Genomic DNA, 26,438 nt, shown 5'->3' with positions numbered 1-26,438 from the left:
ATTTTCTGTAAAATGCAGAGTGAGAGGCCCCTCAGACCCCCACTCATTCTCTCTCAATTGCATATTTTTTAACCCCAGAGTTGAAATGAAACCCACCATGCTATTCACACAATTAAATGAAAGATTCACTCATGGCAGCGCCTGCATAGCCTCTCAGCAGTGTGCACATCTGTGCAGTGTGTTGTGTACTCACTGTTTCTGCCACGCAGGCACACTGAAGTCAACCAACCCCTGCTGATGGGAGGGACCAGCCCGAGCAGTCTGCTGGTAGCCACGTAGCTAGCTAACAGCGTTAGCCGTGTAGGTGAGTGCTCATTATGCTCGTTATTCACTTCGTAATCTAAACATTATCCTTTAGACAACTCGTGTGGCCATTTGAAATGCTACTTATGAGTATGTTGTTATCACCTGTGCGGCTCCTCGGTGTTTTAGTCGGAAAAATGTGATGTTATTAACTTAGCTCGCCTAGCTAGGTAGCTAGCTTCAGCTGGGAGCAACAGTGGTTAAGTTGAGATGTAGGTTAGCAAGGTAGCTAGCAGGTATTAGCGTGAAAGTGTTTCAAGCCAGTCGCTCACTGATATTAAGTGTAATTTAATGCTACCAGTGTTAGCTGTAGCGTAACATCACCGTGATAAGTTCAGCTTTCTGACACAGGTGAATTAGCTTAACTTAGCGTTAAACAAGCTGAAATGTAAGTTAGCTAACGTGTGATTGTTTTTTTTTTTATTTTAAGCTAACGTCAGCGAGCGTCACAATGGACCTGCCACATCACGGGTACCGAGCAAGTGAGTGAACGTGTGAATCACCGTGTTACCATCAGTTATTAGTTGTTGTGCAAAATGTTCGCAAAATACCCACCCATAGTGTCTACTTCCTATTTTCTAACTAGAGCGAGACACAGGGCCAAACATACCTGTCACATGACTGGTGAGATGATAAATAAGAGTAATGCACTCTTAATATACCAGTAAATAAATCTAAACTCATTTATGTATTGCCTTTTAAGAATTGAACCTATTAAAAATGGCACAAATGCATCAGAAAGTATCTTGTTACAAATTACAAATACTTTTTATTGTTGTTATTGTAGTGAAATTAGTCTTTCTCCCTTGCTTAGAGATGGTCGGAGTGTCTTAAGTAATAGGATTCACAATATTAACAGTTTAAGGTGGATTTCAGTCTGTGTTTATATTAGATATTGTTGACAAACATGTTCAGATACCATGTGTTTACTCTGTTGCGTCTGTGTCGTTCAGCAGCTAAACCGAGAGCCCGTGCGGCTCCCCCCACAGCCGACTCCGTCCTGTTCGATGACACCAGCTCCGGAGCAGCGCCGGCCATGAACAGTCAAGCGTACTACACTCCTGGCTACAACATGGGCGCGCCCACAAATGACATGCAGGGAGGTCCGGGGGTGAACAACCTGTTTACCGACCCGATGGCCAACGCTGCAATGATGTACGGCTCCTCGTTAGCCAACCAGGGAAAGGACATGGTAAACAAAGAGGTGAGGAGAAGCAGGGTATTCCTCCAGAGATGATGAATGATACTGACGGGCTGTCAACCCAGTCACCTACTATGAATAAGGTCATGCTCCAGATGTGTCTTGAGTGATTCAATCACAAGTTGACAGTTGTAAATACAGGTTGTGTTGTGTCTACACAGCTACAGACAGAGTCTTAATGTGTAATGAAAGGATCTAATCAGGAGTGCAGTCAACTCAAATACATTAAAAACTACACTCCGATCCTCCTTAAGTCCCATCCAGAGCCTTTTCACAGCTGAAACTTTGATGTGTAAGGGTTGTCAGGTTTTCAGTGAAGCAAATCATTCTTCCTGATCCATCTTCTTGGACATTTATACAACTGATGTTGCTCTACTGGATTGGTAACATTGATACAGGTGTTTCAAAGTACGTAGACTGGGTGTCAAGCCAAAATGATGCACAGCCCTGAGGGCAGGCAACGCCTTCTTTAGAAATGACTATGACTCAGCTGTGTTTTATTGGCTTTGGCAGACTGTCGGCCCTCATCTGTTGACGTTAATGTGTGCGCTTTCTTTGCCTTTCAGATCAGCAGGTTCATGTCGATGAACAAGCTGAAATACTTCTTTGCCGTCGACACCAGATATGTATTGAAGAAGCTTATGATCCTCCTGTTCCCGTACACACATCAGGTAATCAGAGCCGTGCATCCCATCAGGCTTTGTCCTACATCAACGTACGGCACGACACAAACATTTAATAGTCTGAAGGCTGCCTGATAGTGAAACTAGTATCATATATTCAACCACGCAAACAAGATAATCAGCTGCTTAATCACTTCTCCAGCTTTACTTATGACCATCATAATGCTGTGATTGCCCGTGTGGATATGAAAACACATCGAGCTCAGTAAATTCTCACGCTCTTATTCAGATTATGAGTAAAGATGCCGCTCCAAACGTTCTGTGCCCTGATAATGTTCAAACTACACGAAGTGCAAACTCTCCTCACCAGACCAGGCTCACAGAGTATTCACTGATTGACCTTAAATGTTATGCAACTTGCTGCTTCGTAGGACACGACCATCACAGTTTGGTTGTAATGTTCCTCATAGATGTGGTTTACTTAAAGACTGGTGATATTCTATGTTTGTCTTACTGTTGGTAAATACTATGAATATAACAAAATCAACACTTGACCCTTCTCACAAGTATTTTTCTACATAGTCGATCCCTGATATAACACTTCCCCTCTGCCATAGACCTCCTCTGTTCTCGTAAACTGGGTGACATGTTCCCTCATTACCATTAACATGGACACTGTAGTTTATTTTGAGTTAATCCACACAAACATCAACCTGCTGATTCTGCAAATCCACCACATCCACAGCCGAATTAGTCGGAACGAACTGGTTTTTCCTGTTTGAGTGAAGGCCTTTACAAACCAAGTCCCTTTTTTTCTTTGGAAATTGAAGACTGCTTCTTAGAAATTGGTGGTCTTTCTTTTTCACGCGAGGTTCCAGTTTGCACCTGGAAGTGATCGGGATAATTCCCGCAGTTCCTTTTATCAGCAGGTCAGACTGAACTTGCTCTTGTTTTGTTTTCAATTTTTCGCAACAGAAACAGAAAGAATAATAAACGCATCCGATTCAGCATGGAAGGTTTCTGCTTCACAGAAAAATTTTACTTGGTGTGTGGAGGCCTTGATGTTTGCTAAACAACACAGTGCTCTGACTTTTTGGAAATTACTCAGGGTTTTTAAAAATTGAAACCACACATTTTGGAGGCGTTTCTTAAGGTTTAAGCTTTCAGTTTGAACTAATGGGTCTGAGTACCACCGACAGGGTACAGAAGTCAGAAAGTAGTGAGAGATAGACACTTCATTTGTTTCCGTCTTTTCACTTTCTTATTGCGATCGTCTAAACCCGACTCAATCGACTGGTGGCCTCTGAGCCGAGTGCGTCCCTTTCCTCATTCCAGTTTTAACCCAGGGTTGTTTAAGCAGAGAGAAATTACAAAAATCAAGCCGACACTCCTTCTCAGACTGAAAAGGTCGTGTTGTGTTCCTACACTTTTGTGTGCACATTATTTTTCAATTGTGAAAACTAATGAACAAAGTGAAAATAAGAAGTGCATTGTTTTAACGTTCCAAGCTGTACAGGTCAGACGGGGACTGTAAATGTTTGGCCCCTTGGCACTTCACTTCTCTCTGTAGTTGTATATAACACTGAAGACTCTGCAGGATGATTCATGGTGTATTTATGTGAACTTGGTAGGATTGGGAAGTTCGGTACCATCGGGACACTCCGCTGCCTCCAAGACAGGATGTGAATGCACCTGATCTTTACATACCAAGTAAGTTTCCTAAGATAATAATCAAAAACAGCATTTCTGGATCCTGTGTAATCTCTTATGTGTACTTTTTTTTTTTTTCTTTAAGCGATGGCTTTCATTACCTACATTTTACTTGCTGGAATGGCCCTCGGTATTCAAAAGAGGTGAGTAATTCCTCCTTATCTAATTTGTTTTATGACTCACGGTAAATAAATTCCTATCAAAAGTTGAATGAGTGTGTGTGTGTTATCTTTGTGTGAAGGTTCAGCCCAGAGGTTCTTGGACTGTGTGCCAGCACTGCCCTCGTGTGGGTCATCATCGAGGTCTTGGTGATGTTGTTGAGTTTGTACCTGCTGACGGTGCACAGTGACCTCTCAACCTTCGATCTCATCGCCTACAGTGGATACAAATATGTTGGGTAAATGTCATGTTAGACTTAAAATGTATATAATTCAGTGTAATGGTTAGATTTAGACCAGAGCTCCAACTTTTTGTTTAGTATTAATTCTGTATATTTTATGCTTCTTCTCCTCTAGGATGATCTTCACAATGTTGTGTGGCTTACTGTTCGGCAGTGATGGTTATTATGTGGCCCTCGCCTGGTCCTCTTGTGCCCTTATGTTCTTCATTGTAAGTATTTCAGCCCTTATTGACATCGTCCACTGTGTTTATAACATTTATGTTGTGTATAAACAAGATAGACAAGATTGTGTGCTCGTATAATGGGTTTCTCAGTACATCACGAGAATAATACTGTGCCCATTAATAAGATGATCGTTTGAATTTCCTCTCCGGAGCAGTAAAGTGTGTCTTCAGTGTGGTATATTTTAGAAAAGGTGCTGATTGCCTATGTAATTATAATAAATTACACCCCATAAGTAGGTCAGATACGTACATATTTAGTTTCAGTTTCTCCCTGTGGGGTTGAAAAGTGAATAATAACAAACAGACAGAATACACAAAGAAAAGGGGCCAGCTAATTCATATACATATGATAAGGTGTGTAAACATTTACAGTGCTGTCTTTAAAGTGGCCACAGACAACCCTCCCCGCCCTCCAGTGTTTCCAAGTGTTATTGTTGGCTCCGCTGTTGGAAAGACAACTGGACCGTGTCTGTTTTTCCTCAGAGTCACAAATAACAGCAACACAGGACCGAATGTAACTTTATTCAAACATTTAGTCTAGAAAAGATGTGAAAGCAGGCGAACGTGGTGCCAGGCTGCCAACCTGACTGGATCACAAATGAACCTTACTTTTCCGGGGAGTTGTCGTTCCTGGACAAGAACCAATACTCCCCCAGTGCTCCAAGCTCTCGGTCCAGGCAGAGTAAGCTAATGGGATCACTAGCTGCACAGCTACCTGAGCTAACTGGCTAATGGCAGCTACAGTTAACAGCAGTTAGTGGTTACTCTGTTGATACGCTGCCCCCTAGTTGTTTGGAGTATGAATACGTCAGGTGGCCAGTTCTTACATAATCCACATAAGTGCACTTATTTTGTTACCTTTAGACAGAACAAGGCTAGCGTTTCTTGTCTAAGCTAAGCTAACCAGCTGTTTGCTCTAGCGTCATATTTAGTGAATGTGCCTATTTCCTAAAATGTTGAATTTGTCTGCTGTGTAACTTGCATATTATAAGTTTTAGCCTGAATTGCAGGTTTTAAAATGTTTCCGTCTTTGCAGGTTCGATCTCTGAAGATGAAGATCCTCACCTCTCTCTCCTCGGACTCCATGGGAACTGGATCAAGTGCCAAACCTCACCTCCGCCTTTATATAACTGTGGCGACTGCACTCTTTCAGCCAATCATTATATACTGGTTAACCTCTCACTTGATCAGGTGACCGTGAGGCATTTAATAACCAGAAGTCCAAGCGTATTGGACCCAAATATGTGGTTGTCGAGTGTTTGTACACCTGCCTTTATATGCTCTTTTGTCAGTAAACTCAAAACATATGTAAGCAGTGTTGAAATGCAGCGTGTGTTGAGCTTGTCAGATGGACATGTTCGCAATGCAACGGTTTCAGTGATTCAACCACAAAGTGTGGCACAGAAAACGTCTCACCATGAGTGTACAGTAACAATGACAAATGCTTATTTTTGGCCACCTAACTTTGAAAACAAGGGCTTTCATTGTGGCTTTTGTTTAATCACAAAGTTTCCTTTTTATATAATGTTCCCAGACGTGCTTTTCCTTCATTCACACCACACAGTACAAAACCACGCAGACTGAAACACTCAGTACACACACGATATGAGTGCCACGTGTCTGGTATGGTAATATTTCTGCATTATCTCCCCTTCCCTTGTGAATCCTGGATTTTATTTATCTACATTTGACAAAGCATGACAATGTTTGGATTTTTTGTAGAAAAAAAATAAATATATTTAGCTTTGTGCATTCAACTTCAACAGTTTGTGGGACTTTTTGAGACTCTTGTTCTGAGCAAAGAGCTACTTCTGTAAGTAATCTGCAAAGTAACTAGTAACTAAAAGTTATCAAATACATGTAGTGGAGTAAAAAAGTACAATACACTACTCAAAAATAACGGCATATTTTAGTGTGTCACTTGAGTGTTTATTCTGTGACATCTGAATGTTTTATTTTGTGTTTTGTGAATATTTCTGGTCCTCAAAAATAATGCGACACATGCACCAATAACGAATTTTGAGTAGTGTATGTATAGCATGTATAGAGAAACAGGAAATGGAAAATCCTCAAGTGCAACAACATAGAAATTGTACTGAAGTATAGTACTTTCCATCACTGCATGTAAATATAGGAATGTTTTGCCTTGTACTTTTGATACTCAAGTACATTTAGTTTAGTTTATTATGGGTGACTTTCACTTTTACCAAAGTAATATTTCAACATGACATCTTTATTTTTACTACCCACCACTTTACTACTATTACTACTTGATTACTTAATACTTACTGAGGTATTTTGCTCTTGATTGTTGTTGTTGTTGTTGTTGTTGTTGTTGTTGTTGTCCTGCCCCTCTGTGTCTAAGCACTGTTTCTCTGCTGCCTGGTATGAGACTGTACGCTGGGCTCGGGAGCGCGCCCGCGAGCGTGCACACTGCAGAGCGTCCTTTTGGTTTCCATGGAGACCTCGGACGGCAACAGAACACGGAGGGAGAGGCGTCCGACCCGATTCTGACTCCTGAACACCAGAATCTCGCTTTTTAACTTGTTTTTGGGACGTTGAAGGAGCTCTGGACCGAGCCAGAAGCACCGTTTGATAATCCGGTGAGTGGATAGTTGACACTGGGCTTTTTAAAAAGACGAGCTAACGGCACCGAGTGTCACCTGTGAGGAGAAAAGGCGGCTTTCTGCACTAAATGAAACTTTATATTGTTCCGCCATTTGCCCTCTGGACTGTGTTGTAGAGCCATGTGGCATCACATACACACTGACAGAGCCTTATAAATTAGATTAAACACACAATAAGTCTTTCATTAGGCTGCTTTATTGCTTTTAATCGAGTCGATGCCAGCGTACCTTCACCACAATGACTTTCTATGCACCTGTCTGCCGGACACGCTTTGTGTTCATTAGCTAAAACATGGTCCTGTAGGTGAACGGTACACATACTGGACTTTGCACGTTTAGTGGATGTTCATCAGAGGGGAACGGGTAGCTAACATTTAACTGAATCAACCAACCATTTTTTCTTTTAGTCTCTTTTAGTCTTTTAGTTTAGTCTTTGTAGTTTAAATGGACCTGGAGTAGTTAACCTGCTTGTTTTATTTTGGAAAGGTAGTATTTACATTTTATTTACTATTCTTTCAGAAATGAGGGTTAGAGACAATAAAACATGCTTACAGTGTGACCTTGTGTCATTATTGTTGTTGTTAATGTACTGGAGCAGCTAACATGCATGTTTGAATTATTGGTTTTATTTTGAAAGGTATGTTAGTTTTTAAAGTTGGTTTACAATTCCTTCAAAATAAAATGGATAGAAAAAGCAAAAATACTTATAGTGTGGCCTTTTGTCACTATTGTTATTGTTAATGTACTGGAGTAGTTAACCTGCAAGTTTGAATTATTGACTTTATTTTGAAAGGAAGGCTTGTTTTTAAAGTTTGGTTTGCTATTCCTTCAGAATAAAAGAGTAATAATTGTTTTTTCCATCTACTAGAAAATGCTCTATAGGAGACATTTTGTATTTCTGTCCATCCTGGATGAGGATTATTTCCTCAGGTTGTTTTATGCTTTACAGATTGTAAACCCTTTTGAGTGAGGCAGATGTGATTTTGGGCTATATAGATGTTTTTATCTTAATTTGATGTTTGTATAAACAGACAAGTCATTAGGAAACACATTTTTATTTTACAATGGCAAGCTGGCAAAGGGCAAAGTCTCTTGGGGGAAGGTGAGTAAGGGGCTAAAAATAAAGCATGAAAGGTTAAAAAAGCAACAGTACACATCCACAAATTATAACACAGACACTACTTACATACAAGTACACGACACAGGCATAGTGATATACAATCTAGCACACAAGCAACAGGCACATAGCAAGGGCATGAATACTTCGACAATACAAACAAGCAGTATGACAAACAAGCAAAGCAAAACAGTAGCAGAAAAAGTGAGTGAGTTATTACACCTGTATGTATCATGAATTTCTATGCATGAATGTCCAGATCAGATACAATATTTGAAATAAAACTGACTTGTTCACTTTTAATCCTGACTCACATTTATCAGTCCTTACAGCTGTAACTTTGATTGATTTCTGTCATATCTTTCAGGCGTCACACAGCTGAATGATCCTGGAAGTTTCTTCCTGGGAGAGAGATGGATAGTAGCTCTCACACACTGCCACCCTCGTCACCATGTCCTTCCCCTTTTGGAGGGTCCCTGCCTTTCTCCTCCTCGCCACAGCAGACCTGCTCACTCCCACTTTCCCCTACCTCATTCCCCCCGTCCCCTGCTTCACTCTCTCCAGCCACAGCGGAGTCTGTTCACTCTTCCTCCCCTCTCTCACACTGCACAGCCTCTCAGTGCCTCGAAGGACAAAACATACAGCACCTCAGCCCGGCAAACATATCTGACCAGGATGACCTGACCTGCCTCAACTGGCTGCATCAGCGGGGCAACCTGCTGCCACTGCAGCCCCTTCCCAAAATGACACAGCTGCCTCAGCAACCTACCCATCCTCTTCCTCCTGCCTTGTCCAAACCACCGTACTCCTTCAGCAGCCTGATTTTCATGGCAATAGAAGATTCACCTGACAAGAGGCTTCCGGTGAAAGATATCTACGAATGGATTGTGAACAATTTCCCTTACTACAGGACAGCCACTGGAGGCTGGAGGAACTCTGTTAGACACAACCTGTCCCTGAGCAAGAGCTTCCGCCGCCTCCAGAGGGACAAGAGCCAGGTGGGGGCATGACTCACGTCTACCACATTAACAGCAACCGGGTCATGTAGTGAGTAAAGAGACTGTGGTAATTTATAGGACACGCTGAAATGTCCTTGGGCAGCACATCTGGAGTCTCCAGATGTGCCGCTCTGTAATCAATTAAACAACCCTCCAGGGAAATTGTTATAATGTACTCTGCATGTGTTATACTTGTTATGTGGTCTAATGTGTCAGAGTTGGTTAAGTCTGAATGCTTCAAGTGGCTTTGTGTATTTGTTTCAGTCCGTAGGGAAGGGATCGCTGTGGTGTGTGTGTCCAGAGTATCGGCCGGCACTCCTCGAGGTGCTGAAGAAGACCCACAGTTATCACAGCACCAACAGCAACCTGATCAACAAGCCTGCACTGTGAGTACAATCACACAGTTTATGTGTGCAACAGGGCCACAACAAATAATGATTTTTTTATTCATCTTTAACTCTAGAAAATCCAGAGTCTAACTGACTATTATATACATACTAAAAGCACAAAGTGTAACGTCCTGGAGAAAAATAGTTTGTCGTCAAACACTGACGCTTTGAGTTAGTGTCAGTCCTGTGGATGATGAGACTCAACAATGAGCCATCTTCCTCCAGAAAGTTTTGTTACTGATTAATCTAGTAGAACGAATGCCGGATCTAAACTGTACTCAAGTCCTGATGGTAAGAGGGGAAAACACATATCAGCAAGGGAACAGACTTTGACACAACACCGGTGCTCTCCATCGGGTGAATACCCGTCTGTTCACTGTTGTTTCTATCACTCTCCCTCATTGGGATTCTTTTTCTTTTGCAGTGAAGAGTTTCCACAGTTATTCCAGTTGTTCCACCGTTACCTGGGGACAGCGACCGGGTAAAACAATGCCTCTTCCTGTTTTGGTTGAGCGATAGCAGACGGGTTTTCTTTGTGCTGTTAGTCAACCTTAATTTTTCCAGGAAAAATTGAGCCCAGTTGCAGACCGAATAGCATCGCGAAAGCGAGGTTAATAGTGTCATTTATCTACAGCTATTACACTGTGCAATTTATATTAATGAAGAATGATAAATCAGAGCAAAAAAAAAGTTTGTCTTTTGCTTTTTTACTTTGATTAATTGAAAAAATTAGCTGCTTTTCACTGTGTTTTAAATCAATGTAAATTGAATATCATTGGATTTTACACTATGGTTGAATAAGACATGTAAATGTGAGGACTTTTCCTTGGGTCATCATACAATATTTTCTTTTTCTATAGATAAATAATCATTAGTTGCAGCCTGACAAAATATTACTTGAGTGAGAATTTGTGGGTATTCATGTGTTGAGTGGGTTTGTTTTGCTGTTAAAACAGTCGCTATTTTGGTCCGGGTTGCCTCCTAACCAGAGCAGTACGACCTAATTTGTGTGTAGTGGGCCAGGTGTGTCTGAATAATTTAACATTTCAATGCTGCTCTCTTACTGAGGTATATTTTTAACAAACGACAGACACTGTATTTATGTCACTGTCTATTTTTCCTATGTTGTCTGCAGGTTGGAAGAAGCTGAATTCGGGGTGCCTGCAGTGTGTGACTCTTTTGAAATCTCAGGTTAGTGATGGTGATGAGGAGACTCACAACAGGCTCATGTCGCTTAATTAGCACAAGAACTCGCATAATTGACATTTTATGAGTTTATTTCAGTCTACAATATTTTACCGACGGAGTAACAGCTCTCTGTGACACTTTTATTACCTGCAGCTTTTATACCGCTCTGCAGCTTTCTCAGCATGCAGCATTGTTCCTGTGTTTGTGTCCTGTTGTCATGGCAACAGCTTTCTATTACCTCGGTAGCCCAGCAATAGCCTAGCTTCGTCCCCTTTATGTGCCCTCGTTTTTTTTCCGAGCCTATGTGCTATATGGACCGCTGTTCGCTGAACAATCTGACAAGTGGCTGTTCAGCCAGCCTGTATGAAAACAAGCCATTAATATTAATGTCTCACTTTCCGCTTCCACCCTCTGATCTGTCATTTCCTGCGTTTATTGTTTCTTCCTCCTGCAGATCCTCTTTCTCACACCCTCCTCCTCTCTACGTCCTCACCCCAAACCTTGACCCATGGCAACCCCACTTTCTCCGAAAACCCACCGTGCCCTTTGACCCCAGATCACGAGGAACTCGTCACCATGGAGTCGGTTGATTACCAGCAGGAGGAGGTCTGTGAGGAGATGGAGAAGGACCCCCTGTCAGACAGCGGGTACATCGAGTTACACTATTACCAGTCTCACGAGTACCTGGTGCTGCCGGGTGACACTGAGCTGGACCTGGAGACTGTGGAGATCCTTCAGCTCGATGCCGAGGCCCAGGAGGCTGCTGGGTCACTGCTGGACCTCGCAGGTGGTGGATATTAATGTTATATCACGTTTAACAATAACAGCTGATGCAATGCTTCAATCCAACTTCAACAAATCAACATTATGAGGATTTATGTTGAAAGTCTTAAATGATAATGGATGGAGTGATGATGTTTTTAAGATTGGCTGCTTCTTCCTGAGATGTTGACACTGCCCTATGGCTCGTTTATGTTTTGTAGTTAGGTAAAAATATATATAATCAACTCTTTTGATGGACTAACAAGGTCATGGATCATATTGCTTCACATGTATTCAGGCACTTTCAATGCAGAGGCCGAATTTAGCGTCAATCAATGACAACCTGGACAAACATTTGATAGTGTTTTTGATGATAAAAAATAAGGACAAAATTATACTTTAAAGTATTACAAGAGGATACAATACAATACATTTTAAGGTTTTCCACTGTGATTTTTTAACACATTAAGTTCATTCTCAGGGGTGGAAGGAGTGATTCCAACTCAACTAGAAAGTATGTTTCTTCATTAAGATGTTTCCCGAGTTAAAGTTTTATAGTGTTAAAACCTGCATATAACAAAGAAAAAATAAGGCCAGTGCTGCGCTGGGTCAGGAGTACAGATGGACCGATGATGTAAAAAATCAGGAGCTCTTCGCGGATAGGGAGTAAAAAAAGAATGAAAGAACATTGTATTAACTTGTGGATAGAAGTTACAAGTTACAAAAATAGCTCAATACACTGCTCACTATCTGCACTGCATTACCATTTCAATATAATATGTGTTACCAGTCAATTCTTCAAAGTGGTGACCATCTTTTCTTTATAAGGTTTTCATAGTAGTTACTCAATGAGGAAAAATCGGCATTTAAAACAAACTTAATTCAAATATTGTGGCCAATTGCACTGTTACTGCTGTCTTTCTAAAAGTAGTTGAGTATAATACTTCATTAAGATTATTTAATTTATTATGTAGTTGTGATTGTAGATTGAGCTCATAAAGTGAGAAAGCACTTCTCAATTACAAAAAAAGTACTTCCAATTTTATGTCTAATTAATTTTTTTACACACATTCTTCAGAGTTGATTTGATGGACATGTTGTCATGTCGCTGAATCCCTGGACGTCTTTGAATTTCTGTGAATTTGAAAACCCAGATATGATCTTGTACGCTAAGCTATACGCTGTTTCAATCAGGAAAGGTTTTGATACGGAGTTGAAATGTAAGATGAACTCACTGCCATTTAAACCACTTTACATTTCAGGGTACTCTGAGATTTCTGTTTGTAAATTATATGTATTTTTGAAAGCTTTAGATTTTGTAATCTAACAAATAAAATCTGTCATGCAGTTCTGGCGATCTTATCTTGGCTGTTTTTATGTTCAGACAGTATATCAGTTTTGTTTTGGTATCATTAGTTTATTGCCATAGAAACAGTGAAAGCATGTAACTAAGTAATAAATACAATTTTGAGCTACATGTACTTTAATCGAGTATGTCCATGTCTGCTATTTTATACTTCCACTCCACTACAATTTGTTATTATTATTTATTATTTGGATATTCTTACAACACTGTATGAAAACTAAGACATGTATTTGTGAGTATTCTCATCATCTGTGGAGGATTGTTGTGGTTCATATTATACCTTTAGAGGGCGACTGAACCTATTACAGTCTGCTATCTTCCCAAGCAAAAACCTGTTGCTAGGCAACATTATTATTATTTTATTTTTTTTGTATCCGTGGAAGTTATCTATTCATGATTTGTTTACACGCAAAACAACTTCTGCTTTGCATAGCTCATCCAGAAGTTCCGTATTCGTAACTTTACGTATAAAAACTACATTCCCCGTAGCTGTGAGCGAAGGGTTGGACGTCGGGTAACGTAGTTCGTAGTCAGACAGAAGTACAAGCAGGAACTCGCGCCAGAACTACATTTCCCACACGGGCGGTGGGCGCGCTGAGGACAAGCCGGAAGTGTGCGAGTTTTTCGCTGTGGAAAAAAGTTCTCATAGTTGTTTTCGTGCCAGTGTAAATAGTCACGTTTCTGCACCCTCTAAAGATTGTGTTGAAGCCGTGTGAAGACATCAAAGGTAACATTACGCCTCGACGCAGACGCTAAAACGATGAGATACGTTATTTGCAAGCTGTTAAAAGATTTACGCAACGTTATTTTTAACTCTTGTTGTCCGTGACAGCTAACAACAGATACGCGCTAACAGTTAGCATTTAGCTGTTTGTTTGAGTACATGCAGATAAACAAGCAAGTAAGATAGTAGCCTGTTAGTAGTTATGGGATGTAGGTCGGTGTTAGGCTTCTTGAAAACATTTAGCTTAACGTTGCTATCTGTTTAGCTTAGCTGTCACGTTGCTGGTACGAGTGGTGCCAACGTAGCCAACATCGCTGTCAGCGTTAAGTGGCAGTTGCTAACATCGGTGCTGTGGGCTACAATTTAGTTCATCTCGTGCGGTCACGTTCGTGGTCATAACAACAGAACCTAGGTACATTTAAAAATATGGTTTGGTCTGATGGCTGCATTTTTTAAATGTTGTTTTTATGGCACTCGTTCAGCGCACTCACCGTCCAGAAATGCCTGGCATGCTGCTGCTGACTGCCACACCTTTCTGAGGTGTTGCTCAGCTTTTGGTGAAAATGGAGAGCGAGCTTTGGTGATTGTTGTCACACAGACGAGCTGTCGTGAGAACACATGCCTGTCTTACTCATCATGGGAAAGGCCATCCTCTTCAAAAGAGCGACAACAATGAAGTCCATTGAAGCAGCTGAAATGAACTGAGCATGCAAAATCTGCTAGCTAGAGGCAAAGCAGCATGACACCCATAAGAGCATCCCAGAGGTCGTCTTTACACAGAGCTGAATATTGTGTGGAAGGATCTGTGCATGTCAGATTACACAGTAGGCACAGGCAAAATGGTATTTACTGAGTCAACAGCTTCATGTGTGTGGTTATCAGCCAAATCTCAAATCTGACATGGTCTGTTACATGGCTCAGCAGAGTGCTCTCCAAGAAATTCGCAGTAAAGACCTACAGATAATGTCTATTGTTATTATTGACTAATGCACTGATTATTTTTCCATTATGATTTCTAATCTGGCGATGGGCAGGCAAGGAAACATTTCATGTGCTACAGTTGTTGAGAATAATATTCATCCATTAGTACATTCATTAATAATTACGTTGTGAATTGTCCATTACAAGTAACACGAGCCTAAACAATATCTTAGCATTGCTTGTGGCCAGCCAACACACACACACACACACACACACCGCAGAAAAAGTTATCATAAAAGCAAAAGTTTTTTTGAGCAACCTGAATTACAGAAAAAGTACAAGCACCTCTTCACATGTGTGAAACTTTAACCAATCAATGTTTAATGATTGTGTGTTTTAAATATTAATATGTAAAACTACTAAGCGATTATCAAACGTCTTATAGCCACCCTGTCAGTGGAAAGACCATTAGCAGTAAGGATTGTATTACCTATTAAACAAAAAACGTGCTCCATATGATAGCGTCCAGCGTTTTACTGAACATAGGAGCTCTATTAAGAGGGATGATGTAGGGGTCGACCGATTAGTGGAGCTGATATACAGCATTTTTCTGATTATGAGTGTTTTTTGTGTCCAATTGCCCATAAAATACATTGATTTTAAAAAATGTGCTACTTTGGCATAAGGATGACAGCCACAAGTTTCTGGAGTTTTGATCTCTTTACACCTTTTCTTGTGTCCATGCACCTTGAAAGTAGTTAAGGTGGTGCCATAAACACCCACTCTCTCTCTCAAAATTTAAATCAAATACATTTCTGTTGCAGACTAATGTTATTTTTAGATGAATAACTGTGTTGAGTCAATTAGTCAATTGACAGAAAAGTAATCAGCAACTATATTTGTAATCGATTAATCGTTTAAAGTCATTCATCACGAAAAAATGTTAAAGACTTTACTTTTTAATTTAATGTGTTTCACAGGTCACCTTGTACATCTTTCACTTTTTGTGACGAGATAAAGACGACTCAGTTTATCAGTAAATGAACAGATAAATCAACAATAACGACTGACAAACTAATATCTGCCTTGTGTTTTTGTCTGTGCTCCTCACAGGGACCAGTAGCTCTTAAGAATGGGGAGGGAACCAGGCCCAGTTCAGATCGTCACAGTGTGTAAGGAGGATCACTCCTTCGCTTTGGACACGGAGGCGTTGGGTCGGATTCTGTTGGCTCCTGAGGTCCGAGACAAACATGTGGTCGTGCTGTCAGTGGCCGGAGCCTTCAGGAAGGGCAAGAGCTTCCTGCTGGATTTCATGCTCCGCTACATGTACAGAAAGGTGAGTCACACTGTAACATGATTTATTAGTGTCAGAGATTACACCATACTCCTCATATCTGTCTACAGCACTCATACGCCAAGTTCCCATACCTGAGGGGGACATATTTGGTGCCGAAATCCTGTCTTGTTAACTGATGGGTGTGTAATAGCAGGGACGTCACACTACTGAGTCATTCCTCTGCTTGTGTGAAAGGTGTGATGAAATTCGTCTTCGGTTGGAATCCTACCTGTATGCAGGCATTCCACATTATCTCCCCTCCCTGCTGCAACATGTGAGCTGACAGGTTCACTTAAAGGGAATCATTGAGAATTTAGTCATTTAAGGAGTGGAGTCCTTGGGAATGCCTTTTCTGTTGTAAACCAACCTAATGCTTGGCATTGCATTTGCTGAGCTCATTGATAAATCTCACTGATTTTGGTCACTCTATTACTTTTGCTGTAGTGCCGCCATCAGGCCTAATGTTTGCTACCATTTTCTCTCCTGTCGTGTACCCACTGCAGTCAAAAGAAAGGCTAACTGTGAAGATAATTATGACCTGACTGAGGTCGACATTCCACGTCGTACTTTTTTGTGCTGTAAATTATGTAGAACAGCTGGAGTTACTACTAATGTTTCAGGGTAAAATGTCTGCTGCTGCTGCTCTATTCTTCAGGATAATTAGACGTACATGATGAGGCATGTTTCAGTTTTTTAATAAGCTAGAAGGTTTTGATACAGAGTTTCACAGAGACATCCCATCCTGTCCCTAATTTGTATCTCTGCAGGGTGATGTAAACTGGCTGGGTCAGGACGATGAGCCGCTGACTGGATTTTCTTGGAGAGGAGGTTCAGAACCAGAAACGACTGGCATCCAGCTGTGGAGTGAAGTTTTCCCCGTCCAAAAGAGCGATGGAACAGAGGTATGTGCACCGTGGATGAACATTAGAGTTGAATGATTGAAGAAATATACCTTTATCCCTGATGATGTGATACATGATCCACAATCTGACTTGTAATTTTCATAGTTTCATATGTGAAGGGATTTTTTAACTGCTTCCATTTTAATTTGTTTGTAATTTGAAGGATATATTCAGTTTAAAGAACAGCTTTTGAAATTGAAGTATTCTTTCTCTTAACAATTCGTCACAAACAGTGTTCATGTCCTGTATGTTGTCTCTGTGCTCCTGTAGGTGGCGGTAGTGTTGATGGACACTCAGGGAGCCTTTGATTACCAGTCCACTGTGAAGGACTGTGCCACCATCTTTGCCCTCAGCACCATGACCAGCTCAATACAGGTGACTGATCTTCTCTGATGTCACTGATTTAATCATCTCTCTTTATATTTATCATATGGTGTGCTCACATTGTTCTCTTTTGTAGATCTACAATCTGTCTCAGAACATACAAGAGGACGATCTGCAGCAGCTACAGGTCTGTTTATTTGAGTGTGACAACCTGCTTTGATTTGGTTGGTGAAGTATGTTTGATAAAAGATCAGGCAGGAAGACTGTATGATTTGGTCTTCATTGATATTTAAGGTCTTACACTGCCAGATTAGTTGCTCTGCAGATTTTTGAATCTCAGTATTAATTTTGCATCATGGCTGCCTCCCCCTCACAGCTGTTCACAGAGTACGGTCGTCTTGCCATGGATGAGATCTTTCAGAAGCCCTTTCAGGTGAGAGAACCAATCGATGCATTGTTGCTGAAGTTAGACATGTGTCTGATGTTTTGGTTCTCTGTTTGATATGTTTAATAAAACTGTTTCTTTTCCTCCCACAGTCTTTGATGTTCCTGGTCAGGGACTGGAGCTTTCCCTATGAATACAGCTACGGGTTTAAAGGAGGCAATGAGTTCCTGGATAAACGCTTACAGGTACCAATGCTGTCTTATTGATTCGGCAGAATATAAATAACACACTTAGTTGATTCTTAAATTCTGAGTTTGGGATTTCACCTGATTACTGTCTTTATTCTTAAAGGTTAACGAGTCCCAGCATGAGGAGCTGCAAACAGTGAGGGATCACATCCATTCATGCTTCACCAAAATTTCCTGCTTCCTGTTACCTCACCCTGGGTTGAAGGTTGCCACCCACCCTTCTTTTGATGGAAAACTAAAAGGTAAGATCTCTGTTTTCCATACTGGTGTACTTAGTTTAAGGTTGCTAATGAGCAGAATAACTAGTATTTTAAGTGCTGCCCTGAGTGTTGATGTGTTTGTTTTGTCAGATGTGGCCCCAGAGTTCAGAGAGCAGCTGGAGAGCCTGATACCTAAACTGCTGCACCCGGATCGTCTGGCTGAGAAAGAAATAAATGGAAACAAAGTCACTTGCCGGGGCCTGCTTGAGTTTTTCAAGGTAACATCTTCTCCTAATGAGTTTTTCTTGCTAAAACTGAACCAGTTTCTCATTCCTAATATTGTAATTATTGTCTTACCAGGCTTACATCAAGATTTACCAGGGTGAAGACCTGCCACAACCAAAGACGATGCTCATGGTATGTGTTGGCTTAAAGGTTTACATGCAACATTCACTGCCACTAGATGTCGCTCTGGAGCTACAGCATCTCAGCCCGAAAACAAAGGGTGGTGCCTGCTTACCTCACCCCAAACCAGAAACAGCTGTTATATTGTTCTCCTCAGAGCCACCAGACTCCATTGAGAAAAACAGTAATTTTATCTTGCAGGTGATCATAAAACACCTCATTCGATCTTCACAGAAACAAAGTAAAACTCATCAAAACTGTCATGGTTAGTCTTTCCACCGTTCCAACAATCACCAACTCTGGTTTGGAGAAAATAATCCCTTAATTCACCACACGTGTGAAAATATTCTGGTCCTGAATGTGCACATTAGTAACGTATTTAGCTCGATAAGGAGCTCTTTCTTTGATCTGCTGAATGACAAGTAGTATAATTATTAGTTCACTAGCTATCCTGCTACTGTGCTAGCTACCTAAGGCATCACATAAAATATGCTTTATGTAGCTAAACTTTAATGGTTTCAATAGAAACGTGAATGTCTTCAGCTTAACTGTTCAGACTGCACGCCATTTTACAATGCTGTGTGGGAGGCCACTCTGTTAGTCTCTTTGGTGAGCACTGACAGTTTCACTGAGAGGGACTCATGCTCTGGTACCACCAAAACTAGGATAGAAATATATATGCGTTATGCGCATGAGTTTTCCCTTTCTGTTTTTTGTGTCTTGTGTGTCACGTTCATCAACATGATTGTGCAGGATAGAACAGTAGAAAGCAGCAGATCATAAACCGCATCAGACTACATCCAGAAGATGTCCACACGGGTGTTGTGTTTCCATTACAGCCAATCAGACCTGGAGCTGATAAACACCTGTGACTACCTCAGAGTCATTTGACGTGGGAGTGAATGCCGGCGCACATCCACATTATAGACAAAAGCCAGATGCTAGTGGGTTTTTATTCCAGTGTGAAAGTGACGTGCACATGCAGCCGGGCTGGCTACCACAACAATTAACAAAGGAGCTCAGATTACACCCACACACAGGGTCTGAGGCATCATGTGTTCAGGACACCATTACTCCATTGTGTCTTTATATAGCAAATAGTTGGTTGCTGTTCAAAATCTCATCTATAGAACCTTTGAACAAAAATTCAAGCAAACCAGTAATTTTCCTGTTATGTAGGGGATAACTTTGACTTGTTCACATATGTCTGTTTGTCTCACCAGGCTACAGCAGAGGCCAACAACCTGGCAGCTGTGGCAACAGCCAAAGATCAGTATTATAAGAACATGGAGAAGGTGAGCTCACCTACATGTGAAAAATCAAAACATTATACACAGAGAAAGGATAGGTAACTCTCTTTCTTATGTCTCTTTTCTCTGTTTTCATTGTTAAGGTGTGTGGCGGAGACTTGCCCTATGTGTCTCCTGAGTCTCTGGAGGAAAAGCATCACTTCAACTTCCGAGAGGCTCTTCACGCCTTCTCCTCGACCAAGAAGATGGGCGGACAAGAGTTTTGTGACCGTTACCAAGAACAGCTGGAGAAGGAGCTGGGGGATATGTGGCAGTCATTTGCCAAACACAATGAGGTTAAGAGACTATTCCATAAACATGATATAACCTTTATGCTTTATTTTTAAAGAAATTATTTGTTTACATTAAAATAAACATCTTTTCTTTACATTTATTATCATTTATTAGACAAAACAAAGTTGTTTCGACTTCAAATTATTTTGATTGTGGTATATTATTAATGCTGTGCTCTAAAACATCTGTATTTCTCTTTGCTGTTAAAAGTCCAAAAATCTCTTCAGCGCCTTCCGGACACCTGCAGTGCTGTTTGTCCTCGTGTGCTTCCTCTACGTGCTGTCAGGTGTGTTGCTCTTCGTCGGCCTGTCCGCCTTCGCCCTGGCGTGTGACTGTACTATGGGTGTGGTCATGATGTCCATGCTGACGTGGGCCTTCATCCGCTACTCTGGTCGGTACCGGACTGTAGGAGTAACCATCGACCAGGCTGCAGGTGTCGTCCTGGAGCAGGTGAGAATAATGGGTCCGGTGTATTGCTTTCAGGGGTTTTAGTTAGACCACTATACCTTTTGTCCAATGCATGCGCCCATAAAAGCCACTAGAGGGAGCAATTGATGTGTGTAAGAACAAAATGGCATCTCGCAAAACCAGAGACATCAGTAATGGAGCTTTTGACTCACACTGCCATAAAGAACATGAACAGGTTCCATTAAAGTCATGTACTGTGTGATGATCAAAAACTGGTTATGAGCAAAATAACGGTTTGTATTTGCCTTTATTTAAAAAATTAATTAATTAATTAATTTGTACACCAGCTGGCGCCTTGTTTTGGTGTTAATTCAGTGGCTGAGGGAGTGTTTGGTGGTCAGTAGGGGTAAAGTTTAAAAACAAGCAGGCGGAGATCTTCCTTGATTTAGGTGAAGTCATTTCTGACCTTTTCAGAGTAGCAAAGAATTTGTTGTCATCAGAGAGAGGCCGATGGTCATGTGGCTTTTTGTAATCAAATGTAAAACATGTGGCTTGCTAGGCAGCTGCTGTGTCCACAATTAAGTCACTTAAGTGGTGTCTTTGTGCTCAAACAACCTGTTTAAAGGCTTAAAAGCCATAGAAGTTCAAAGATCTTATGAACTTCTCTGTCGAATGGCACTGAAGGAGTCCAGGTCATTGGCTCAGGGGTTGGGCCAGTGGTAGTGCTTGTAGTGTCCGGCCTCTTCTGGGTTTCAGGTACAGACTTGGGCTTCGGGCAGTAAGGTACAAACTTGGGCTGGCAGCAGTTTGGTCAGCCTAAAACAAGTGAATGACTTAAAACAATCAGCAAATCATTCAATTACTGGACAATGAATTTAGCAGTTTTCAGTAACAGATCATGAGCATTCAGTGCTCTAAAGTCCTTAATCCTGTTTTTATAATCAAGTTTAAGGTGTCTCTGTAACGCACACCAGGATGAAGGTGCAAAAACTTGAAAAGTTATTTCGCCAAAGACAGTGCGAGTTTGAGGATTGACATGTATATTTAAATTTATTACAGGTAATGTGAAAGTAATCTCATTTTTGGTCTACCAATTGTACTCACTAAGAATAGTGTTTGCAGGTCTTGGTGAGTTCTCTGTAGATGTAGAAGACCGCAAGTTTGAATATAAAAAGAACATCTGAGGGTGTGGAGTGAAAAAAGGAAGTGGCTTTACCCAACCTCTCCTGCTCGCTTCTCTCTGCTTGGGGCTACGTTAACCTCTGGTAGCGTAATATATCCGCATCTCTGATCAAACCCTCAGCATGCGAGTTGCGTTGTTAGTGATGTAGGCCCCACGTTTTGACAAGTTAGAGGAGTTAGTCTCTTCTATGGCTGATGATATTTGGCTTTCAGACAGTCTCTCCTGGAAGAACCTGCACTCAGTTATTCGCACTAAATGTAAAAGGAGTAGTGAAACACAGAAGGTCAATGTACTGGAAATTTTTCAGACATTCAGTTTGTAATACAGCAAATGCAAGGACTTACTTCAGTGGGCCATGGGTGCATTCACCATCGTGTTGCTTCATTCGGCAATAGATAATGACTTAACAGACATTTATTTGAATTAAAAACCTCCAGACTATTACTTTTACTATTACTATCTCTTGTTACATGATAAATGTTTGTATTTTTCCTATAAAACATTTTTGATGGCTCATTTTGAACTCAGGAGTTGTTACATAACTTTATCCAATCAAATGTAATCCAGGGTGACATATGACATGTGAAACTGCAAGTGACTTTTGTGTAGCAAGCAGAACAGTTAAGTTGGAGGCCTGTTTGGGATTAAAGATGGATTTAACCTGTGAAAACGGTCTAACTTGTTCATATAACCCTCCTCCTCCTCCTGGTCTGACACCACAGGTGAAGGGAGGTGTGTGTGGTGGCCAACTGTCCTCCGCAGCGTCATATCTCTCAACAGCTCCATATAAGTCACTCTTAAGTTGCAGAGCCGCGGCCACTTGGAGCGACCCAATCATATGTTAAAGATTTGATTTAGATCCTTCCAGTAACTAAACCAGGAAATGCGTCACATTTCAGAAGCTGAAGACGCTCTAACTTCTGTCTCCACTGTGACTTGGAGCTGTTACAACCCCTTTCACCTAACAGTTAGTCATTACATTCTGTAATCATTTTTTGAAATCAATATGTAGAGCTTCATTGTGATAAAATGGCTAAAGTTAAAGATTAGCTGGATCCAGCGTCAACACAGCACAAAAGGAAACCAACAAAAGCGAGAGTCTAACATCCCTACTAACAGCCCTCAGGGTATTTAGAGTTCACGCTCAAGTTCACTGTGCTGCTTGCTTAGACAAAACCAGAAGTGGTTTGAATGTATCGAACACTTCCTGGAAGGTTTATAAATATGACAGAGGAGCCTGCACGTTGTCAGTGCATTAACCACCGCTTTAAAAAAAAAAAAAAACGGAAGTCAGCAGATGTTGCAAGAAACACATGACGATACAGTATGCAGTCAAGTGAACTGTCTTCTCTTTTCTCTCTGTTTTCAGGCCACCGTGGCGTTGAACAAGACGAGAGGTGCGAGCGCTGTTGACCAGAAGAAATCCAGTTAGAGGACCTCTGAACCCTCATAATCTTGATGCAATGCAACCAGCACACAACACAAGCACACATTCAAGCACTAAAGCCTTATCATGCCACCCACTAGAACAAACATGCAGCTAAACACATTGGCACAAGGTTAGAAATATGATGCCAACACACCAGCATCTTTATTATGCACGTTACTCTGCCTGCTAAAGTCCAGGCTCATATAAAGGTGACTGGAGTGAAACCATCACACTCCCTCTTATCGATACATTATGTCTTAAATTGACACTGCCGGTATTTTACAAGTTTACAATTGGTCTGAATAGACGAATCGATGTTTACCTTAAAACTTCTAAAACACTTAAATGTTCTATTTCAGCTGAGTGCGTCTCACTCAGCTGTACATTGTTCAGACAGGGGTAGTCAGGGTGCTTTTCAAACAGCTTCTGCAGTATATCTTTAAATAATTACCTATTTTAAAAAGCTGGCTTTAAAGCTCATACATTTATACATCTTTGTGGCTATATTTTTTTTTACTTTGTGGCCTTAAAAACATTCCATTGTGTTTGTCGATTTGCTTCATATTTGATATAAAGTAGCTTTTCTAGACTGGTGAGCTGTCACTACTCTGGAAAGAAAAGAGGATACGCACTTTCTATACAGCACAGTAGGTTTTAGTAGCTGCACGTAACGAGAATCTCAAGTGCTTTGCAGTTTATTCCTTGATGGAAATGTGTTACACTTTGTATATTTTGATACTGCATACTAGACTCTTCCAGTGAAAATATATATAGGAACTCATGATGTGCAAAACTTTCCAACTCCAAAGATAAGATGTTCTCGGAATACTCAAAGGTGTTAAATTGCCAATATAACAAAACAAGCGACCAGTCAGCCAAAGAGTTAGCTTTAAATATTTGAAATATACTTTGACCTTGTACTATTATCATTTCAAACCTCAGTAAAATATAAGCTGAAGTGTCATCTGCGATATAAACAGCAGAGCTTTATTCCTTCAAAATTTTACAGATCAGTGTCTACAATTACATAATTCAGACAAAAACTGTTAAATATACATGAAACCAATAACAAGCAGGATGTTTAAATAGACCAGAAAAGCATGCAGGTTTCTACTGCTTATTATATTGTTTTTTCAAAGATTGCAGCACTTGAAGAGATTCTGATCAAATGTGGTGGTTGTCAAAAATCCTTGAAGGGTAAACATTCAAGTGAGTTTACAGGTCTTGGAGAGTACTTCTGCACATGTGGGAAAAAAGTAGTACAAAGCCTTTTGTTGCTCCAGAGGAAGCTGCATGGATTCTGATAGATTTCCTTGATTAAGGTCACTCAGTGGCTACGTTGCATTGTGGGTATTGTAGACGTCAGGTTTTGAAAAGCAGTCCGCTGGTCCTACATTGCAGTCTTATAACACTGTTGACTGGCTCATTGTGGACAGTCGATGGAAATCGATACAGCAGAACCAGAGACATCATCTTTTTTATTCCACTCATTCTTCTTTCTTTTTCAAAGCCTGGTGCCTACATTACCCACAATGCAACCGAGTGACATCACTGGAGACAGTTCAGATTACATGCAGCTTCTTCTGGAGCCACAAAAGGCTTTATACATCTTTTTTCACACATGCAGTAGTACTCCACAAGACCTGTAAACACACTTCAATGTGTAACATTGGCGGAGTTACCCTTGAATGTGTAGTCATGTTGGTATGTTTGCACCTCAGAAATGATCTCCTGACGTAATGCCTTAGGGACCACTTGTAGCCTGTGTTATCAGCTCCACTGTGTGAAAACACCGTGACACTTCACTGTGATGCAATTTATAAGTTAACATGGTGATCTGGCTGCAGCCAAATGCGATATTTTAACTATTTCACAGTTAAGTATTCGCATAAGAAAACTTTTACTTTTTGGTAAAATAATCCCTATACATGGCTATCAATCCATCTTGAAACTATTGCATGTTTGGGTCAGAGCTTTGCTTCAAATGACTTCATGTAACGTTTGCATAACATACTGCATAATGAAACCAGATTACATTAAAGGAAAGAGTTTAAGCTGACTTGGTTCTTACATCCTCACTTGCTTTCAATCATTTAACCAATCGGATGTGTCTTTCAAAAATAAGTCATAGAGGAATATAAAAAGGTGTACTACACAGTGGATTTATTAGGGTTTAGTTTCCCTCCGTTGGGCCAAGCGGGGCTTCTCAGGCCAACTCAGAATGAATCAGGCATTGGATTAGAGGACTGATTATTTGCAACCATGCCCTACATCTCGAAATATGATCAAACGCAGATTCTTTTGGGAAACGTTGGGATTGGAGAGGAGGGATGGTAACAATTTAGTGTCATAAAATAGGGCTTTTCAATGTCACAAGACTGTATGACCTGAGAGGACAAGTAGGATCCTGTAGTCTGTGCTGATTTTGCATTGTGCACTTCAAATAAACCAGGTAAATAAATGCAGATTGGAGACACTAAACGCTGGTTAACGGTGCTTTAATCTCACAGTGATTACATCAGACTGTAGGTATAAGTCATCAGATCACAGGGCCACAAAAGAATTGTGGAAATATGGAGGATGAGAGACTCGATCCATGATTTTTGACCATCTTTTTGCACATTCCATGTTTGTCTCTTTCCACAAGAGGAGGAAACTCTGAGATGTTTTACAAGCTCTTTTGCACTTCCCCTCCTCTTTGGTGCTTTTTGCACACAGCTCATTCCAAAAGTGAATAAATGCATGCAATATTGTAGTAGCGGCTAATGTAATCATCTCCTGCAGGGCTATGGTGGTCTTGACTTGAGAAATGCGGTTTTGTAAAGAATAAACGGAGCTTGAAACTGTTGATGCGCCTCTCTGATCTTTTCTTTCAACTGTTCTTTATCTAAAAAGATCCTACAGGGATGAAACCTTTTCAGGTCTATCTCTTACATTTCCATTTCATGTAATTGTGCAGCCACAACATTTTCTTTCACCGCATTGCACAGAATACCTGTCGCAAAGGAGCAGGAGCAAAGTAAATACTGATTATAATAAACATTAATTATTGTACAAAATGAACAATTAACGGTTACTAAATATCTAGCTAGCTAGCTGTCATTTAAGCCAAGTAATCTCTTGAGTTGGCCACCATGTTGCTGTTGGTGACGTGTTTAATTCACAAACATCATATGTTTGATTCATCACAATTCAAATAGGAAAATGATTTGTCTCTCTCACTACCATACATATTTTTTCCAGAATAAGGGCCCATGGGCTCCACTGGCAGCGGCGTGACTTCGGCTCTCTATATGTCTCCTTTAAACCAAAATTCCTACATATTTAAACAAAGAGAGAGAAGAAGAGAGAGGTTTTTTATACCTAAGTAAACTAAAACTCACAAATTAATGGTTTTCATTATACCCAAACAATATGTGAGGTAGATGTATTTATTTGAGTGTGTTTGTAAATTTATTTAGTAAACTTTGTTTTTGTGGGTG

At 40.7% G+C, this 26,438-nt stretch overlaps 3 protein-coding genes across 4 annotated transcripts; all 3 read left to right on the top strand.

Annotated features, from left to right (window-relative positions):
• The first annotated feature begins 214 nt into the window (after positions 1-214).
• Positions 215-6,224, top strand: yif1a (Yip1 interacting factor homolog A (S. cerevisiae)). 2 transcript variants are annotated; one of them, XM_073487487.1, is made up of 9 exons: positions 215-304; positions 734-785; positions 1,260-1,507; positions 2,071-2,175; positions 3,759-3,837; positions 3,923-3,980; positions 4,079-4,234; positions 4,353-4,446; positions 5,498-6,224. In XM_073487487.1, the coding sequence occupies exons 2-9, from the start codon at positions 755-757 to the stop codon at positions 5,654-5,656; spliced, it is 930 nt and encodes a 309-aa protein (XP_073343588.1). In that variant the 5' UTR covers positions 215-304; positions 734-754; the 3' UTR covers positions 5,657-6,224. The 2 variants fall into 2 exon arrangements, with proteins under 2 accessions (XP_073343588.1, XP_073343587.1); XM_073487486.1 differs by having other exon boundaries at positions 1,257-1,507.
• A 2,394-nt stretch (positions 6,225-8,618) lies between these two features.
• On the top strand, positions 8,619-11,635 carry LOC141013864 (uncharacterized). Its single transcript, XM_073487751.1, is given in 4 exon segments — positions 8,619-9,220; positions 9,446-9,589; positions 10,728-10,783; positions 11,235-11,635. Coding segments are annotated over 4 exon segments (1,149 nt in total). The 3' UTR covers positions 11,582-11,635.
• Positions 11,636-13,534: 1,899 nt separating this feature from the next.
• atl3 (atlastin 3) lies at positions 13,535-25,804 on the top strand. Its single transcript, XM_073486927.1, has 14 exons — positions 13,535-13,635; positions 15,667-15,889; positions 16,657-16,791; positions 17,062-17,166; positions 17,252-17,302; positions 17,492-17,548; positions 17,653-17,745; positions 17,852-17,990; positions 18,099-18,226; positions 18,309-18,365; positions 19,577-19,648; positions 19,747-19,938; positions 20,147-20,386; positions 22,897-25,804. The coding sequence occupies exons 2-14, from the start codon at positions 15,686-15,688 to the stop codon at positions 22,957-22,959; spliced, it is 1,536 nt and encodes a 511-aa protein (XP_073343028.1). The 5' UTR covers positions 13,535-13,635; positions 15,667-15,685; the 3' UTR covers positions 22,960-25,804.
• The last annotated feature ends 634 nt before the right edge of the window (positions 25,805-26,438 follow it).

Source organism: Pagrus major, chromosome 18, assembly GCF_040436345.1.
Source record: "Pagrus major chromosome 18, Pma_NU_1.0".
In the NCBI taxonomy this organism is placed as follows: domain Eukaryota; kingdom Metazoa; phylum Chordata; class Actinopteri; order Spariformes; family Sparidae; genus Pagrus; species Pagrus major.
The sequence above is the reverse complement of the archived record's forward strand: the minus strand, read 5'-3'. Positions and strand labels throughout refer to the sequence as shown.

Bases quoted from the DNA above. Each gene is read 5' to 3' on its own strand.
- yif1a (XM_073487486.1), top strand. From the start codon at position 755: ATGGACCTGCCACATCACGGGTACCGAGCAA. The intron at 2,176-3,758 runs GTAATCAGAGCC...TGAACTTGGTAG, and splicing joins TGTTCCCGTACACACATCAG to GATTGGGAAGTTCGGTACCA. The intron at 3,838-3,922 runs GTAAGTTTCCTA...TTTTTCTTTAAG, and splicing joins ACCTGATCTTTACATACCAA to CGATGGCTTTCATTACCTAC.
- atl3 (XM_073486927.1), top strand. From the start codon at position 15,686: ATGGGGAGGGAACCAGGCCCAGTTCAGATCGTCACAGTGTGTAAGGAG. The intron at 19,649-19,746 runs GTGAGCTCACCT...TTCATTGTTAAG, and splicing joins ATTATAAGAACATGGAGAAG to GTGTGTGGCGGAGACTTGCC. The intron at 20,387-22,896 runs GTGAGAATAATG...CTCTGTTTTCAG, and splicing joins CAGGTGTCGTCCTGGAGCAG to GCCACCGTGGCGTTGAACAA.